This window comes from Fonsecaea multimorphosa (genome assembly GCF_000836435.1).
Source record: "Fonsecaea multimorphosa CBS 102226 unplaced genomic scaffold supercont1.15, whole genome shotgun sequence".
In the NCBI taxonomy this organism is placed as follows: domain Eukaryota; kingdom Fungi; phylum Ascomycota; class Eurotiomycetes; order Chaetothyriales; family Herpotrichiellaceae; genus Fonsecaea; species Fonsecaea multimorphosa.
In genome coordinates, this window is record NW_015971649.1 from 519,606 (window position 1) to 537,685 (window position 18,080).

The window sequence follows — 18,080 nt, forward strand, 5'->3', positions numbered from 1 at the left end:
AGGCCCGGGATGGCAAGAGTATCCAGAAACCGGCCAAGAGCGACGGACATGTTGATTCGCGGCTAGTTTTACGGTGCAGGTGCTTATTGTTTTGGACATTCTTGTGTTTGTTTGTGAGCGCGGGCCTTTATAGAGCAATCTGGAGCGGGTCCTGTTGAGCTTGAGCGTTGTGTACATCTTGTACTGCATATAGACGAGCCAAAAGATTGTCTTCTTTAGAATGTCTTGACGCAGATTTTCAACCTCAGTATAGGGGTTATTGGTTTGCTGACTGCCCATTGCAACATATCCCCCAGCGAAAAGGACATGTGTCCTGGAGAGTCAAATCAAAATCTATCATACCATAATAGTCCATCTCGCAAACTTGACAAAAAGCACTAATATGGAGGGCTTTTGTTACAGAGGAGAACGACGAACATCGAAAAATCGGACCGGAAACTACAATCCATCACCTTGACAAATACTTCAAAAGCAGCTACTCAAAGTTGTGTGCTGCGCATCTATTTCACAGACCAACCACCTGCAAACGACCAACCCAGAGCCTGGCATGTCCACGTTGTGCATTGCAGACCACCACATACCATATACATTCCGACGCTGAAATGAGAGTGGAACGGGGAAATCGCGTCGGTGAGTACGACCCTGGGTTCTGGACTGGTCGGTCGGTGCGTGGGCGGTATATACCTACCTAGGTACGGAGAGCGTCCCAACAGGAGAGGAATCTCGGGATCAGAAGAAGAAGCAGGATGGAGGGGGGTTCAGCCTTTTCCGCCGTTCTTCTCCTCTGTTTTTCCTTCCCTCTTTTTCTTTTATCCGGCGTTTCCCAGCGCGGGTGAAAGAGGGGAGGGGAAAAGGGTAAGGGGAAAAGCGGGAAAACAAGAGGGAGAGGGAGGAAGGAAAGTCATGCCACCACACGAGGGATTTTTCTTTCTCTCTTTCTTTTGTTTCTTGTTTTCTTTTCTTTTTTTTAAAAAAAAAATCCCAAGATAGTAATCTGTTCCACGAGCCTCTCAAATGTGCCATTCCTCATCTGCTGCAGTGTGGAAGATTATTTTCTGTCCGTCTCATGACGTCCCAAGCCGGGTTGGACGGGTCCTCAGGTTTCCACCTTGTTGCGACACCCGAGTCGGAAGTTTGTATCTTCTTTTTCGTTCCTGCTCTCCTCGTAAACGTCCTCGTAATCTTTGAGGCTTTTTTTCCCCCTCCAAGATATCTCGCCTTCCGAGCATGCGCAGGTGATTGGGGAAAATGGGGCAATAGAAAGACATTCCAGGCACACGAGGAAGAACAAGCGCAAAAGGGGGGAAACAGCCCATGTGGTGGCTCTCTCTCTCTCTGTCAAGGCCAGGTGTTCGCTGCGCGGTACCTCGTACTCGACTTGCAATCAAGTCCAATCACTTGATCGATATAAGGCAAAGAAGAGAAGTATCTGCAAGAGCGGGAACGAAAGCAAAGATAGCATCTGCTGATCTGGGAGACCGGCTCGTAACGCTCACACATACTCTCTCTCTCTCTCTCTCTCTGTCTTTGCCCTGCCTGGTAGCCAGCCTGATTCAAAGCTTTTGCAAGGCTCCTGGAAGGGAAATAGCTAGCCAGCTAGCCCCCCGTTTTTGGTAATCTTGCCCACTCAGCCTTACCGTGGTTGACCTTTCTCACATCGGTCTCAATGTCTCACGCACCGTCGCGTGGCCCCATTCTTTTGTGATGCCTTTGGCCTTGGGGACTTTGGTCTATCTTTCTCCTGCATGTCCTTCCCGGCGTTTCGCAAAACGCCTGTTTTGGGCGCCTTTGAGATACTCCTGTCTGAGATCATGAGGTCGTATTCTCAGCCCGATGCTGAGAATATCCAGGTCCACAAACCTTGTTCGGACCGAATATCAATCACGAAATCGGTGATCTCAGGCTGGCAGATCAGGCCGAGGAGCTCATTCAACAACCAGTCCCAGCCACCTTAATTGCTAATTACACCACGAAATTTCATATGGTAGAACGTAAACTCACCGTGCAGTCCAGCCCAGACCGGTCTCTGCTTAGCCCGAAACCCAATCAAGCCGAATTCAGCCGGTTTTGTGGATGGCTGCCTTGCAGATGACATGTTATTGGAAATGCATACCGATCTCCAGATATGCTTCGATAGTCCTTGTAGGTATCGACATGTTGGTGACGGAGCACGGCAGCTGACGGCGATTTGTGTCGAGACGGGCCATTTTTGGAGCCAACGCAGACTCCGCAGCCCAACAGTTGTCTCGACGAAGTCTTCATGCCGCAAAGCAACAGTACACTGCGATTTTAGTGTCATAGAGCGCATCGCGGACTCCGGCAAATGGAAGGAGAAGTCCTTGAGACAGACCCCATCTGTGTGCTCGTGGCCCCTAATAGGGCGGAACACATGATGTTAGGTAAGTGGAAACGAAGGCGTTCAAGCTGGCCACGGCGTCGGGCGCAGGTCTCAAGCCAGCATCGTTGGAGACAGTCAGGATTTGTATCGATGCAAATTCTGCATCCACCTCCAGCTCGAACCGGCACGGCGGCAGGACCAACACCACCTTGTGAGAGGCAGTCAAAGAAATAAGGCGCTCGAAGGTTCAATGGTTCAGCTCTGTCGGGTACGAGGGAGACACTTCAGCCGGATTTATCAGACAAGGGTGAAGATGAAGTCCAGAGCGAAGAGAAGGGGAGAGACATTCGATTGCGCATCGTTTGGTCAACGTCCGCCTTGAAGGTGGGTTGGTGAAATTACAGTCAGCCCGCTCTTCCGGACTTGGCTGGTACGCCAGGTTGCCTTTTTCTCGTCTCGACCCCTTCACAAGTGGCTCCGGGGCACGTTCCGTAGATAGAGCGGCGTCTTGTGCAAGACACGACTTCAGCCTCATCACTGGCACGTCACATACGGACAATCCCAGCACTGGGAAGCATTTCTACCCGTCACATCAGTGACGACAATGAAAGTCTCAGACTTTGTCACCACTTCATCGTTTAGTAGGATGATCGCAAATACTCCGACTGGACCGATCACAGAAGGCAACCACAGGCATGCACAAGTAAGACGGCGAATGACTTGTGCGACACAGCATCAGACAGATCTGAGCCGCACGTCGACAACCAGTCAGACTGACTGACTGTCGTGGAGGGGAAATACGCTCCATACCAAGAACGTGCTCACCACAACGCCCTTGTACTCGCAATAGAGCACTTCCCCGTCTATCAGGCTGAGATTCAGGTCCCCATTGACGACGTGTTTGTACTCGGGTCTGGAGATCCCGCCATGGTCCAGCTCTCGGCGGACATCCGCAACTAGATCACCGACTGGACGCGTTAATCTCTCGTAGTGCAATGTTCTGCTTCAGCCGCTGGACCCAGCCGGCCACCGACGGCCAATTCGTAAAACTAAGAGGGCCCCAAGAGGGTATGAACACGCAAATGGATGCCTTGCGGCTGCGTGGAGATAATCAGGTTGAGGGCCGCCCGCACTCCGTTGGGAAAAGCAGATACGGACTTAAAATATTATGCCTAGGACGGCCATAGTCCAAATTGGGGAGAGAAAAAGTAAGCGGATTTCGTAGCCTGAAACCGAAGTGCTGAGATTTCGAAACGGCGTACTCGCTTTGGTTCGCAACGTTTTTGAGGCATTTTCGAGAAACAGGGGCCTAGGTGCCTCGGACCGGGAGCAGAGTCGTATACCTCTATGGTACACCAGGGCATCATTCCAGCCACAGCCATGAAGAGTCTGACCCAGACATCTGGCACAAATGCTGTGGAATGCTCACGGCAATGAGGACAAGTCTCAGGCGACATTTTATCACCGGCGTGGGCCGATTCCGTGGTTCCTTCTTGCGGAGCTCGCCGGAACCAACAGCTGTTCATGGAATAGTAAATAGTACCAAGTGATTGAATCGGAACCGGACGTGGCAAAGACAGAGCTCATACGACGTCCTTGTGTACTCACTCCACTGGCGTGAAGCGGCTACACCCGTTCGTTGTTCGTAGGAACCAAATTTCGCTCCGAGCTTGCCGCACATGGTTCGTTTGTAGCGGGAGCGGAAAGAGGGAAGAAACAGACCCGGCTGCAGAGAGCATTATTGGAGTGTCCCTCATCATCTCAATGGCAGCGTACAAGCACTCGCAAGGGGAGATGCATGTGGCAAGACCTCAGATCCGCAGCGTGAAAGAAAAATGGCTCGCGCGCAGTTACCTCTCGATTGGCGAGATACTGTCTCGCCTCTGCAGGCCACTGCCACGACCCATGACAGGCACCCGAACCAATGAAACAAAGAGAAGCCTTTTGCTAGGCTCAAGAAGGGGGATCCCGCGGGCAGAGGACACAGATGTAGAGGTGTAGGACTTGCTGGAATCGCTGTGAAGGCCTTGTGCTGGGGATTTGCTCACGAATGCTCTCCTGCGATGAGTTTGCAGGTGACAGAGAGCGGGCTCGTCCACCACCTGATGGCAGCAAAGGTACAAGAAAGGCCTCAAGCTCAAGGGCATTGTGACTGTGTTACCTCTGCTGCCACTTCATGGGTGATTATCATGGAGGCAGACGAGTTGTCGCAGCACCTGAGCACTCCACGATAGGCCAGTGTCTGCGAAGCAGATAAGCCTAGCCCTTGAATATTTCCACTGTATTCTGTGAGTTGTGTGTATCCCTTCTCTTTCTCACGCAACAGGGCCTTCCTCGTCGTCGTATCGAGCGTTCCTCCTCTTCCATGCAACGAGGGTGGCGTGGTTTTCGTGGTGGAGTGCAACGAGGTAGATTGCGAGCTGGAAGATGCATTTTTCGGCAGGAGAGGAGCTGGAGGTGAGAGGAAGCATTGAAACCTGACGGGGCGCTCGACTCAACTCGATGGCCACCAATGCAAAGCATGGTTGTCTACAGCAGAGCTTGATTGCACAGTGTCATGATGAACAAGCTGGCCTGCGTCGTCCGCTGGACCAACTGTATCAACTTGAGAACAGCAAGGGTCTGAGGGTTGAAGGAGCTCTGTGAATCAAACAGAGGCTGGGGCGTCCGTTTCAGCAACTGGTTCAAGTGACCTGTGGTAGAACAAGACGTGGTGCTTGTGAGGAGCACACGATCACAGCACATTGTCATACGTTGCTGGCAAGGCAAATTGAAGCCTTGGGCATGCCTTAATCGTAGGAGACAGACGCGACCTCCAGGTTGGGGTTTCGCATGCTGCAACATGTCAGTGATGGAAAGATGAACGCGCGCGCATTGCAGAGCAACCTAAAACGAGGCACCGCATCACATCACATGTGAGGGATGAGCATGCTACGTTGCTGCCTCGTCGAGACGGGCGATAGTCTCAGGTCGACAGAATGGCCATCAGGCTGAGAGGAGGTTTGCGGCGCCTGACTGCAGCAACTGTCGGTGCAAATGATACTACTAGTAGTACTACGAGAGACCGGTGAAAGGTCAAGAGAGTCAGGGTGGGTCTCTCACATCTGTGGATACTACCTAGGTACCTAGGTACTTAGGTACTCGTATTACTCAGTACGGCGGCACAAATCATACCTAGGGAGGGAGAATCAGGTGTATATAGTAAGCATCGGTCCCGGTGTTCCAGGGTATACAATTCTAATTCTCTTTTTTGGGGGAACACAGCTTTGTGTATTCAAGGATGAAGAATCAGCTGGTGGTGGTGACCTGGTGGGAGATGGTGGTGGCAGCTGATGACGTGATGAGGCTCTGCTTTGTACCAAGGTATCACCTCGTAATCCTTTGGGTTTAGTGGCTGCCTTCCCGGGGGTTCGCGAACCGGCTCCACCCACACGCCCCTCATGCAGCCTGCAACCTGCAAAAGGCCCCTGCATGCCTGAAACTTGCTGTCACGTAGTTGGCAGAATTATGTACTAGGTAGGTATTACGAGCAAGCGCATATTTGGCCTTGTTTACTAGGTATGGGAGCGACTTCGCCGTTCCAGTTCCCCCATAAGAGGCAGGACCGCCAGGGAGGCGATAGAGAGCCTCTTGCAGACTCTCCATCTCATGGATCGTATGCTCCTTCCAGCAACACCAAGACAGGGTTCATTCTCAAAATCTATCGCCTCCGGGAGCCAAGCCGCAGATTCTGGCATCGTGGTCACCAACACAAGCACCTGATTATTTTCCCTGTCTTTGAACCAAGATTCTAAAGTAAGTTCGGACCTTACTACAGAGGAACATCAGCCAAAGTGCCCAAAAAGTCCCTCAAGCCCTAGAGCAGAACTTGAACTTGGCGGATTTTCCCTGGCAAATTGAAAGAGAATGCTCAACAACCCTCTCTGTGCGACCATGGACTGACGCTAAGGGGCCTTTTGTCGTTTCTTCCAGGACTTTGATGCCATGACTTCTCCAAATTTCGGCGATAGACGGTTACCACAACTAAAATCAAGCAACCCAGCCGGTGGCGGATCAGCCAATCCGGCCATTGCCGCTGATTTATCCGCTCGGAAACAGCCTCCTCCCTCCAGGTACCGTTCTCCTCTCTCTTTATGCCCATGTTACACCCACGACAACTACTCCCTTTACAAGGCCGCCTGTTCTAAATCTTTCTTGGCTCTAGGACCAGGAGTCACCAGCAATATAATTCGTCGCCGCCAATCAAGCAGGAGCCCAGCGACTCCCTAAACAAGTTAACCCTTGTGGAACCCTCGCAGCACCCAAGTGATGCAAGACCCAGCAAGCGCCCCGCGGTTTATTCAGAAGACCGGCCCAGTAAGAGCAGACCTCGTCCAGGCTCCCCGGCTTACTCTCCTGGCCGCTATGACTACGAACTTTCACATATAAATTCCCCCCCGCCGGACTCGAGTGGGCGGTCACCCTCGGCAGGGGGCTACCAATCTGCTCAGCAGACGCCCGTCTCCTCTCCCAGGCCAGCCTCGCACCAACTGGCTACGAGTTCCTTGGCCGCGCGTCATAGCAGTCGTGCTCTAGTCCACCACACCGAGTCGGAGAGGAAGTACTATGATCCACCACGACCCGGTTCGGCTCATTCGTCCCAGGATGATTGCTCAGCCGAACAAGATATAAGACCACTCCTCCAGCCCGAGACCAGGCCCATCTCGCAGGAACAACTTGTCAATGAAGTTAAAGGGATATATGCTGGCCTCGTCATGGTCGAGAAGAAGTGCGTCGAGATATGTGCCCAACAAGCTCAAACCACAAACAGACTCTCCAACGAGCAGTGGCAGGCATTGATCGCCTTACATCGCACTCTCCTTCACGAACATCATGACTTTTTCCTCGCATCTCAGCACCCGACAGCATCGCTGGCCTTGCGGCGCCTTCCCACCAAATATGCAATGCCGGCGCGAATGTGGAGACATGGTATCCATTCTTTCCTTGAGCTGCTCCGCCATCGTCTCCCGTATTCTTTGGAGCATATGCTAAGCTTTGTTTACCTCGCGTATCAAATGATGGGTCTTCTAATGGAATCGGTCCCCGCCTTCCACGAGACCTGGATAGAATGTTTAGGCGATTTAGCTCGCTATCGTATGGCTATTGAAGAGGCTGACCTGCGAGATCGCGAGACTTGGTCCAACGTCGCTCGCATGTGGTACCAGAAGGCCGCCGACCGCTCGCCCGACACCGGAAGGATCCAACATCACCTTGCAGTTCTTGCTCGACCTAACATTGTCTGCCAGTTATTTTACTATTCTAAGGCCCTTATCGCCGTCAATCCGTTCCCCAACGCCCGGGACTCGATTATGCTTTTGTTTACTCCCCTATTGGAGGCATCCACATCCTCAGGCCAGAAGTCCAAGTTGGAGTCCATCCCTTCCAAACACTCCAAGCTCGAGAGCTCTTTCGTCACCGCCGCCGGTCTTCTGTTTACCAAGGGTTCCATCGACCAATATTGCATTCAGGCTGATAGATTTACATCAGAATTGGAGAGCCACATAGCACGTTCTGGCGTCAACTGGAAGGTCCAGGGACCAGAGGTGGCTTCTGCGCTTATCGCATTCCTTCTTGACTTTGGCTCGGACGAAAATTACCTCACGGCAGCTTTCCGTGCTAACCATAATCGAATTAAAGGCGTCCAGCCAGAGGCGCAAGAGCAGCAGCAGCAGCAGCAGCAGGAATGCAGTACCACGACCCCCCCGGACCCCATGACCAAGGAACGCATCCACCGCGAATTCTGGGAACAAAATGGATCCATCAATGCAAACGACTTTCGTCAGGCCCCTCCACCTCCCGAGCATCGTGTTAACATCAAATTTACGTCGGCCGACGAAGTTACCACCTACAGTCTTCCCGTTTGGTCCAAGGCTATATCGATCGTGGCTGGCAAGCTTGGAGACCGCAACATCATACCCTTTCTGCATCTTACGTTAGCATTCCTTTGGTCACTATCATACGTTCCAGGCGCCCTGATTTATGTCGAAAATTCTGTCCCGTGGCGAGCATTGGTCCTTTTTTTGAACAGCTTGAGCAGATCCGGTGTGTATGATGCAAACGTCGAATCCAAGGACTTCCCTGAACGACGGTCGGCGACGGGAAGACAGTTGCCCGAAGACTTTCCTATCCGCGGTCTGGTTTGGGCGCCGTATTATTTCCCATCGGACTTCTTCGAGGGAGAAGTGGCCGACGAAGATGAGCGCGCTTTGGAACTGCCAAGCCACACAGCACCACGGGCTGAACGGTGTCTCTGGCTGGGAGTCAGACTTGCATCGGTAAGTCTGCGCAATTTGAATCGCTCGGTTCTACCGTTGACCCTTTATAGTTGAATCGGTATTTGACATATGACCCGTCGACAAAGCAATTTGGCTGCACCAACTTTGCTTTATCGCTTGCGGGCAATGACTCGATGCATACGTTGCACGTTCAAACACCCACCACCGCTGAACGTGATCTGCAAATGACCGACATCTGAATTTGAAGGGATCAGGAAGCCCTCAGCGGCGAAGCTGGCCGGTCACGACACCTGTCGGGTGGCTCCGACCTTGTGCTGGGACCTCCGCTGCGATTTCGGCTCCGGACGATCCCTTTGGACGAGGCCTTTTGCTTGTCTTACGGACCTTTAGTCTCGAGAATCATCATCTGGACAGAACCAGTCAGTGCCCCACACGTTTGATGTGGAGGTCGGAAAGTGCTAAGTGAGTATGTTTGAGATTGTGCGGATGCGAACGGTGCACGACATTTGGGGGAAGTGGTTGCAAGTGGCGACCAGCAAGCGTAAGTGGTTGATCTGGATTTGAAGCCTGGATGGAAGCAAAGCATAGCCACACAACTATCATGCTTAGGAACAGGGACTTACCAGAACGGGTCTTCACAGCGATCAAACTCGTCTATGCGCTTTGACTTTGAAGGGATTATGGAGCTAGTGGTTTTGGGTTGGACTCGGACTCGTGATGCAAGGCCGAGAACTGCCTCAAAATAGATAATTGAACACACACGGAGGAAAGAAACAAAAAAGAAACAAAAGACAAAAAACAAAAAAAAGGGAAGGGAAAAGCTAATGGTGGTTTCTTGGTAAGGGGATCCATCAGAGAGAAAAGCGCTAGATATCTCGATCACGACCAACACAACTTAATTCTTTTCTTGCAAAAAGAAGCATACTTGATTTTCCACGTCTTGACACGCTGGACCTCTCGGGATAGCGGTTCGGGGGAAAAAAAGCATAGACTATTTTCCACGTTTTACACACCATTCTTCTCGAGCTAGAGGATGGAGTCGCCCGTGTCTGTTTGTGTCGTTGCACTTTTCTTGACGACATGTATGCCGCAGGGTCGACTGGCTCTGATAATATCATAAACACTGGCGTATAACATTGCAATCCCCGTGACTCCCAGACGAACACCACGAGAAAGAGGAAATTGAAGGAAAATTTCGCTAGACACACCTTGGAAGAAAGTCAGGGTGTAGAAAGGAGAGAAAGACAAGGGGAGAGGAAAGGAAAGTGGAGGACAGCGAAGGAAAAAGGACATGCCACCCTGAGGAAGGGAGGCTTTGCGAAGATCGTGTTAAGACAGACCGGGCATGAATTTCTGTCAGATTTTCAGGTCCCAACCAAGGCTTTGGTTTTTTTTTGGGTTTCGTCAAAGTGCTGTCTGTCTATTTCATGTGAGAGGCCATATATTATTTGGATGGCTTGACGGTTAGGGGATGTGTGACGCCTTGGACCGACACACTCGTGCTAGAACTGACTCGGCCCTGGAGGTTTAGAGCTCTCTACCTAGGTATACATGGCAACATCCCTCATCCGGCATTGGACGCGTCGCAGCTTGCCCTCCGCAGGACAGCTGGCCAACTCACGCTGTATTAAACCGCTCACAATCACGATATACAATGCGTGTTCGGACGGGGAGGCGTGGCATCAGTTCTTGCTTTGCGCTGCCTCACGCCCCGCGTGAAGCTGTATGGCCCTTGGTCGAAGCGATAGTCTTGATGACGGCATCAGGCGACACGGTTGCCGTCAGAGTGGCCATGAATTTGTCGAGCTCGAGCTCCATGCTGGAAGAAGCTTGAACTCTACCATTGAGGCTGTCTTCGGCGGCGCTTGAGGGCCCATCAACATGGCGCCGCTGGGTGAAGGCAATGGTTGAGTCCGAAGTCGTGCCAGAGTTTGAACCTGCCGCGAGGTCGGCGCGAACCATCCTCTTCTCCATGCTTATGTCGATAGCTTCCCTGTTCCTCAGATACACAGCCAGCATTGGGTCCTCGGGGACGGTGACCAGGGCGAATGCCGTAAGTGGGATCCGTCGACGCCTGTGTCTGCTCAAGCGTCAGCATCGAATATGCTTTCTTGAGCAGGAGAGTCAAAGGACATACTCTTGGCTTTCCACAGGCGCCATGGCTGATTGCTCGATGCAGAGAGATGTCTTGACGATACTGCACCTGGTCCCCGGCAGCATGCCGGTATTGTCCTTCATACGTATCAATGGCTCCAGTGTATCAATAGTAGTAATACCCAAGGCCCCCGAATTGATAGCGGTTGGATGGTCCAGGTGACGACGGCAAGTTGCGCATCTGGTGCAAGACCAATGCAATATATGGTAAATGAGGAAGAGGAGGGAGGGAAACGAGAGAAGGGAGGAGGGGGAGCTTGATGACCCCGACGAGGACTCGCCAGGCAAGAACTACGTCTTGCTTGGGCGAATGGGAGCATGACATCTGGAGCTAAATCCCGTCCAGCCAATCAATCGTGCAGTATGCCTGTGGATAACCCACCCATCCCGAAATCCCAGTATCCTGATTCGACGCATGTGACATTGAGACTAGCTGTTCTGAAGCATTCGCGCGTGCTGAGATATTTCGCCCGTGCTCTGATCTGCCAGTGCACCCTTGGGCATTGCTAAGTGAGACTCGGCCATTGTATCATTCCTTCTGAGGTTGATAGCGTACATCCGATCGCATAAGAGGGGGGGCGTTGAGTCGTGGTACCGTGGTCACCTCTGAAGCCGGGTCTCTCGATAGTGCAGTTGAGGAGCAAAACTGCAAAGCAAGAGAATCAAGCCTCCGTAGTGGAGTGTGCTTGCACATGCTCAGTCTGCCGGATAGTCGATCCTGGTCCTGGGGAGCTTCCGCCTTGGTTCGCTGGTGACTGTGCTTCGCATCAAGATGTTCTTTCCATCCGATCCATGACGACTGTCCACCTTTCGGTCATGCGTGTTGGAACGAGCATTTTCGTTTCTCGACGAAGTGTTTCTGGCGAGTTCTGTAGCGGAAACAAATTGACTGTCCTGTATAGTACGATCGAATGTGGCAAAGAGCAAGGGATGACTTACCGATAAAGGCAGAATCTCGTATACCAAGATGTGTAAAAAAGTGTTAAGACGATCAGGAAACTGTCATGGGAGAGGTTGAGAGCGCAGCGTCTGACTGGATCAAAGCAAAGCCTCATTGGCCTTGCAGGATGGTACCAATCCAATCATCATTGACGAGACAAGCATTCATGGTATGTGTTTGGGACATCTTGTCACAGCTAACTGAGGACGCACTGACATTCGTAGAGCAAGCTTCTCTTGTCCTGTGGTCATCAAAGTGTTGTGAAAGTGAAGGTGGTATGAGTGACCACCAATATTGCCGCTTGCGATTCCGAAACCACGTTCTAGGGAGTTCAATTGTGATGTCAGTTGTGCGATGAGTCCGAAAGTGTCAATAGCAGCATTTTTGACTCCAAAAGTGAGCATGCTGCAGCCTTGTCGCTCTATACATCAAGCTCAGTGATCTTTCTCGGACGCATGTCTTGACGAAACGTTCCGCCGTGAACAACGTGAAGAGACTGCAATTCTGGAAGGGGCTGGGAATGATACAGAAAGAACGGGGAATTATCGCTCTCTGCATAATTATTCCATGTGAAGTCTGCCGTCGATGGATGGAGAGTCAAGGATGAAGTGATGTTGAATCGACATCGAGAGAAAAGTCTCCATCGCCGGCGCCACATATTGATCGCGGTAGAGCTAGTGCAAATCCATTCTAGCGCTCTGCTAGCATCTACGCCACAAAAGCACAGCCGCACCACGTGGCTGGTGAGCTTCGGGACGCGCCGAAGTATCCGGACACTAAGATTTTCAAGGTTAGGCAGCTCGTGGTAGTATGTACTTTTGCGCTCGACTCTTTTAGGCGCTCGGGAAAACCCATTTCTCCGTATTGTCCATTTTCAGCAGCTCCAAGCGAGGGCTAGCACGATATCTCGCATTTCAGCTTGCCAGCATCTTTTGACGTCTTCTCCTCTTCTGTTCCTGCCTGGAGAAGGGTGGCTCTCTGTCAATAAGAGCTGATTCCGTTTCCTGTGCGCAGAGGCCGTTGTGGAACCTCACAATCCGCAACAATAAGCTCAGACTCGCTCTGTTATATGAGTAGAGGCCGCAGCCGCACTCGACCGCTCAGCCTCACCAGGAACACTACAGTTTCTCCTTGCCGTTCAGCTCATCATTGCGGTTGTTACACCTCTTTGAATGTCAAAACGGCGAGGAACGGCAGCAACATGTCGATCGTGAGCAATTCTTTTTGTAATGTTCTATGCAATTGGCAGTGGCGAAAATGCTTGCTCAGCCTTAAATTGCCACTCTCTACCAAATGTCAACCAGGACACGGTATGATGGACGGTTCTTTCTTCCAGTAAGATCAAAGCCGACTCCAAACACCCACGAGGGCACGGGGACGAGAGATGAGGGAAGCATCGAATCTTCTCGAAGAATAGCACGTTCGCCACCACCGAGAAGTCTCGAACATCTGGCCGAAAGGGCTCCAGGGCATGTCGACTGTGATGCCGTGGACTGTTGCCCCAATCATGAAACATTAGTAAGAGGTGCGCTTCATATGGAGGTTGCAGTCTTCTTGCTTTTTCGACAGGTGACGGCTCGTCGTTCCTTCTGGGCATAGGCCCAATGGCAAACGAAGCAACCACAACAATGAGGGATTTAAAAGCTGAGCCTACCATGATGCAACACCGAGTTGGCGGAGAATCACCCATTCGTGGCTGAGTTGCTAATGTTTGTGGTGGCTGTCGCCTGAGACGAATCATATTCGAGAGGCGAACAGCGGATACTTTGGTTGCATTCTATCTGGTCAAGCCGACTTTTGGTCTTTTCAGGACACGGTATCGCGGCCAACAACGTTTGAGATCACGTCTGGAAGAACCCTGCGATACTGCTGTCAGCTCCTCTAAGAGCCACATGCACCTCATGTATGTCCGACGCCTGTCGCTGCCTTGATCGAGCGGTGACCGAAAGGCTCGGGTTGGTCACAAGCACTCCGTTGATTGCAGTCTGCACGCCTCTCTGCCTGGGCATAATCAAGTTGTCAGATCCTCATTGGCCCTTCATGTCACTCTCAAAAGGCAACCACTATTGACAATGGCGTGCCACAACATCAATGAGATTTGCCGCATCTGGACCATGTGCACTTGGTCCCAAAGTTGTTGCATGTCCGATGGAATCGACGCTGGTGGCTGCCTTCCTGTTACCCGAAACCTGATTCGGCAGCACTAGATCCAGGTTTCGTCGTGGTCGGTTGTCAAAACCCTTGGAGTGACCAAAAGTGCGAGAATGCCTTGCCGCTGGGTCTACTCGCCCAAGTTCTCCGTAGCATCCGCAATTCCAAAACGCACTAGCAATTGATCAACTGACCGCATAAGGCAACCAAGTCTTCGAATCACGGAGTACATCGATTCTGCGCCCTGTCTGGCTCTCCTTTCGATTGACGTTGCCCAGGCATGTCGGCGGTGAGAAAGGTGAGAAGTTTCGAACTTACCTAGGTAACTGTCCAATTTTGTGGTGGACCCCTTCGAAGCATTGAGACCCCGGCACCCAGCCTAACGGACGGGGCAGGGATTCCCCGGGAACCAAAGAGACTGTGCGCAAATGACTTTTCAGCATCGCCTTGGTCCACGGTTGCCTGCTCATTCATCGAGATTGGCCCTCAGGGGCTGCAGAAGGAAGCTTACTTTGTGCACGGTCGCTCCTAGGTAATCACTTAGTGCAAGGCAACAACTTGCCCTTCGTTCAGGATGCGGGCTTTTGCTTTCGGGGGTTGAACCGTGCCAATCTCCCTGGCTGGTTCTGAAGTGCGGAGCAGGTACGGGTCACGCCCATACTTCGTCTCTCGAGGACGCCTTTTTCTGCGTCACCATCGTGAGCTGTCGATGCTTCCACGAGTAAGCATCCGCGTGGCAGTCCTTCAGGACATGTCTGTTCAACGTCCGCATTCAAAGACATGCGGAGCATTTGATGGTTGCCTCTCTGGCTGGCTGGGTCTCGTATTGTGCTGGGCGCGACATGTCTCAGCTCTAGATGCCGTCGACGGATGCCTTTTCAACGTAAACTCGCTGTTCCACAATTCCAAAGTCCCCAAGGGCTTTTGGAGTTGGTCCATGGGGGGCCTGTGCTTCAGGCTTTTCATGATGCTGAGGAAAAAGGCAAACACAGACCTGGAAGATAGGTCAAGAAGCTCGCTTTGGAACGGGGGAGCCTGGTCACCGGTTTACGGTCCATTGCGTGCCTACGCACGCCCCATCACATACGAGTGCCGAAAACGGGCTGCCTCTCCAAAGCTCAGCCTGATCCTTTTCCCCCGTCGAGCAATGTGCCCCCCAAACCACAATCCTCTTCTGCTCTGGCCGTGATACAAGGACATTGGGCTTGATGTAGGAGGTAGAAACAGCGAGGATACTAAGCATATCCTGCTATGCAGAATGCGAGCGCCCTTGTATGAGCGGAATGAGCATGTCACTCAGGATATGATGGCACATCATGGGCCGAGTTGAGGAAATATAACTCCCTCGATTCGAGACGGGGGGTATTGCTCACTAAGTCCACAGATCCAGGTCCATTCTATTCCTCAACCTCAATCCGGAACCGTACCTCTGTACGAGCTTCCTTTCGTGCAACTTCAATTCCAGCAACCACTCACGGGCGAGACGTTGCGCAGATGTCTCCTTTGCAAGGGAAAACACCATATTCCATACAGCGATTGTGTTTGGTTGAACTATCGAATGTTACGATCTCAAAAGGCCCACGGCGGCCACATCGTTCATACGAACTCTGTCTACATAGTCCCGAGAGTCTGCGATCCTCGGCCGACAGCATGCGGGTAGTATGTAACAAGGGGTTTCTCGCACGCACTGGTAATGCACTTTTGACCCGAGAATGAACGATTCAACGGGAAACCCGTTCCCTCTCTGCATAACTCTGCCGGCCATGAAATCGAGGACACTCAGCTTGTGCACGAGAAGAGGCATACCCGTTTGTCTTGCACCCTTTCCAAGACTCCATCGTTGCACGCCCCACGACGACCAGCGGCAAGTAAAGGCCCCAGCCAGTCCACAGCGAAAGATACATTGAGAACGAGCGTGCCAGTTTTGGAACGTTTGAATATTCGAGCATTCGTAGACACGACTATAGTAGATCCACTGTAGTTGACGGAAGGTGCCGCTTGAACAGCAAGCAGAAAGGCGCACATCCTATTCATTCTGTGTTGTCTTCCAGACTTTCCCTTCTCATCTGTACTCTTCTTTCCCCCTCTCATGAACAGTCCGGCTGTCGTCAGAAACAGAGGTGCAGAGCAACGCTTTGCTTTCGCAATCGTTCTGCAGCGTCCGGTCCGGGCGTTCGTATTCAGCGGATTCCGAGAAGCCTTAGTCATAGCGGCGAATCCGGCGCATCCCGAAGGAATATATCCCGCTTCGCAAGTAGTGTTTCGAGCACAGGGTCTAGCACAGGTGCATCGTAGAGGAACAGCTGGAAGACACGCTTGGAATCCTCGAACCCGGAGACTCCAATCTTCTCTCCAAGAGCAGCCATATGCCTTGAAAACCACAATTCCGACAAGCCCCTGTTCCTGTTTTCGTCCGCAAAGAAAACATCGCCGAGCTCTTCGGCCACGGCTCCAACGAAAAACAAATACAATAAGACCTGCCCGTGTTCTTCCAGGCCATCACCAAGCTCAGAGACATATTCTAACACCCGGCTCAGTCCAGCACGTAGATGATGGAACGGGACATAGATTGCAATTTGTTCCCAGGTGAAGAGGAAGATGATCCTCTGACAGTACTCAACAGCAAGACAAAGCGTTTTCTCAAGCTCGCATTCTAGTCTCCTGCGTGCGGACATGTTGGTATACCTGGAATATCTGTCCACGATATCGTGGTACATGACCATGCAAAACGCAGAAACCACATAACGACGCGCGTGAGCCCATGACTGAATTTCGTCAGCAGTTTCAGCATCCGGTGTAACAATATCATTGCCACCACCGTCATTAGGAGCTAGTGCATGAGCAATATTTCTGCTGAAGAGGATCTCTCGGTGGCTTGCCAGGTAGTGTCTGAGGGCAGCATCGAGCTTTTTGTGGAAGGTTTCTTCACTTTTGAGGAGCGGTACATTTCGGCACTGTGATCTAGCAATATCAAGCACTCGCCGGGAATGTGCAAAGGATTGCTGGTTCCAGGGCCCAGGATCCCATTCCCATATTGCAAATTTAGGCGGCCGTAGGAAGAGATGAGCGCTCATGTTGTCCATGACAACGATGCGCAATACCAGCGTCCACGGAAGTTGACCTAGTCCGCCCGCTTCAGCGACCATAAGCCGAACAGCTTCAAAATGCGTACGACTTTCGAGGAATTCTCCGGCAAAGAAATGCATCATTGCAGCCAGGTAAGCACCCTTTATTGTGTTGATTTCTAGAGCGCGTGCATTGACAAGGCCCTTGAGCAATGAAATGCAGGCAATTTTGTGTTCCAAGGCGGCAGAAAGCATCTTCTTCTTCAGCGGTGACTGTTGCATTGTACGCGAGACATAAATAGAGGCACCTGCAAACATAGCATGAAGCTGCGCGCGGCTTGCAATTGCTCCTTGAAGCTCTTCCACCCATGCTGATCTTGCCGTCTTCGCTGCTGCGGCGCTTGTTCCAGATGGCCACAGCGACCGTATAAAGCGAAGCTCCCAGAATTGGATCAGATGGTTGTTGAGAGCATTTATCGGTAGGGCTGCAGCTGCGAATGGGTCGGAGCCGCCATTGCCCAGCAATGTGAGCGGGTGGGGGTAAACACTGCGTATTCTGTCAGACTCCTGTGATTGTACAGCGTCTGCACGCAATAGGGTGCCATATTCGGCCTCAGCGGATCTTGAATATCTTGGAGACCGTTGAGAATGATTGGCAGGCGGTGGAAGACGTTGAATCTCTGCTGGTCTCCGTCTGGCACTCGTTGAATCTACTTTCCATTTCAGTATATGCGGCGTCTGGCTGCGCCTGCCCTCATCATCTCCCTTGGGCACGGCTTCTGCGCTCTCCACCGAGTCTGGAGTAGTTGTTGAAGAATTGCCACTTCTTTGAGTGGCATGCGACCAAGACTTGTCGAGGAGAGTCTGATTCTTTAGCGCCTTTGCCCTTCGTCGCTTCTCCTGTTCTTTGTGAGTAGCGACGTGTGAATTAATGGCGAATGCTTCATCTTTGTCCCGCCCTTTGATATTCTCGGCATTTTTGACAACGAAGAGATAATTTCTCCCAGACTGGTTGTGTGGCGTATTGCCTTCCATTGCTGCACATTTGCCTCGTTAGTCGACTAATTGGATCAGGCGCGCACATATTGAACAACTCTCAGCTCGATTCTTGCCATCACAGAAGGTTTTGAAGAATGGTATGGGGCTTTGGAAAGAGA

At 51.8% G+C, this 18,080-nt stretch overlaps 3 protein-coding genes across 3 annotated transcripts; 1 reads left to right on the forward strand and 2 right to left on the reverse strand.

Moving 5' to 3' along the window:
* Positions 1-6,322: 6,322 nt before the first annotated feature.
* On the forward strand, positions 6,323-8,852 carry Z520_07551 (uncharacterized protein; the record flags this gene model as incomplete). The annotated part of the gene is made up of 3 exons (XM_016778048.1): positions 6,323-6,450; positions 6,543-8,652; positions 8,703-8,852. 3 exons carry the CDS (start codon positions 6,323-6,325, stop codon positions 8,850-8,852), a joined length of 2,388 nt encoding a protein of 795 aa, XP_016630954.1.
* A 1,465-nt stretch (positions 8,853-10,317) lies between these two features.
* Positions 10,318-10,773, reverse strand: Z520_07552 (uncharacterized protein; the record flags this gene model as incomplete). Its single annotated transcript, XM_016778049.1, has 2 exons — positions 10,318-10,693; positions 10,751-10,773. 2 exons carry the CDS (start codon positions 10,771-10,773, stop codon positions 10,318-10,320), a joined length of 399 nt encoding a protein of 132 aa, XP_016630955.1.
* A 5,289-nt stretch (positions 10,774-16,062) lies between these two features.
* Positions 16,063-17,958, reverse strand: Z520_07553 (uncharacterized protein; the record flags this gene model as incomplete). The annotated part of the gene is made up of 1 exon (XM_016778050.1): positions 16,063-17,958. The coding sequence occupies one exon, from the start codon at positions 17,956-17,958 to the stop codon at positions 16,063-16,065; it is 1,896 nt and encodes a 631-aa protein (XP_016630956.1).
* Positions 17,959-18,080: the final 122 nt, after the last annotated feature.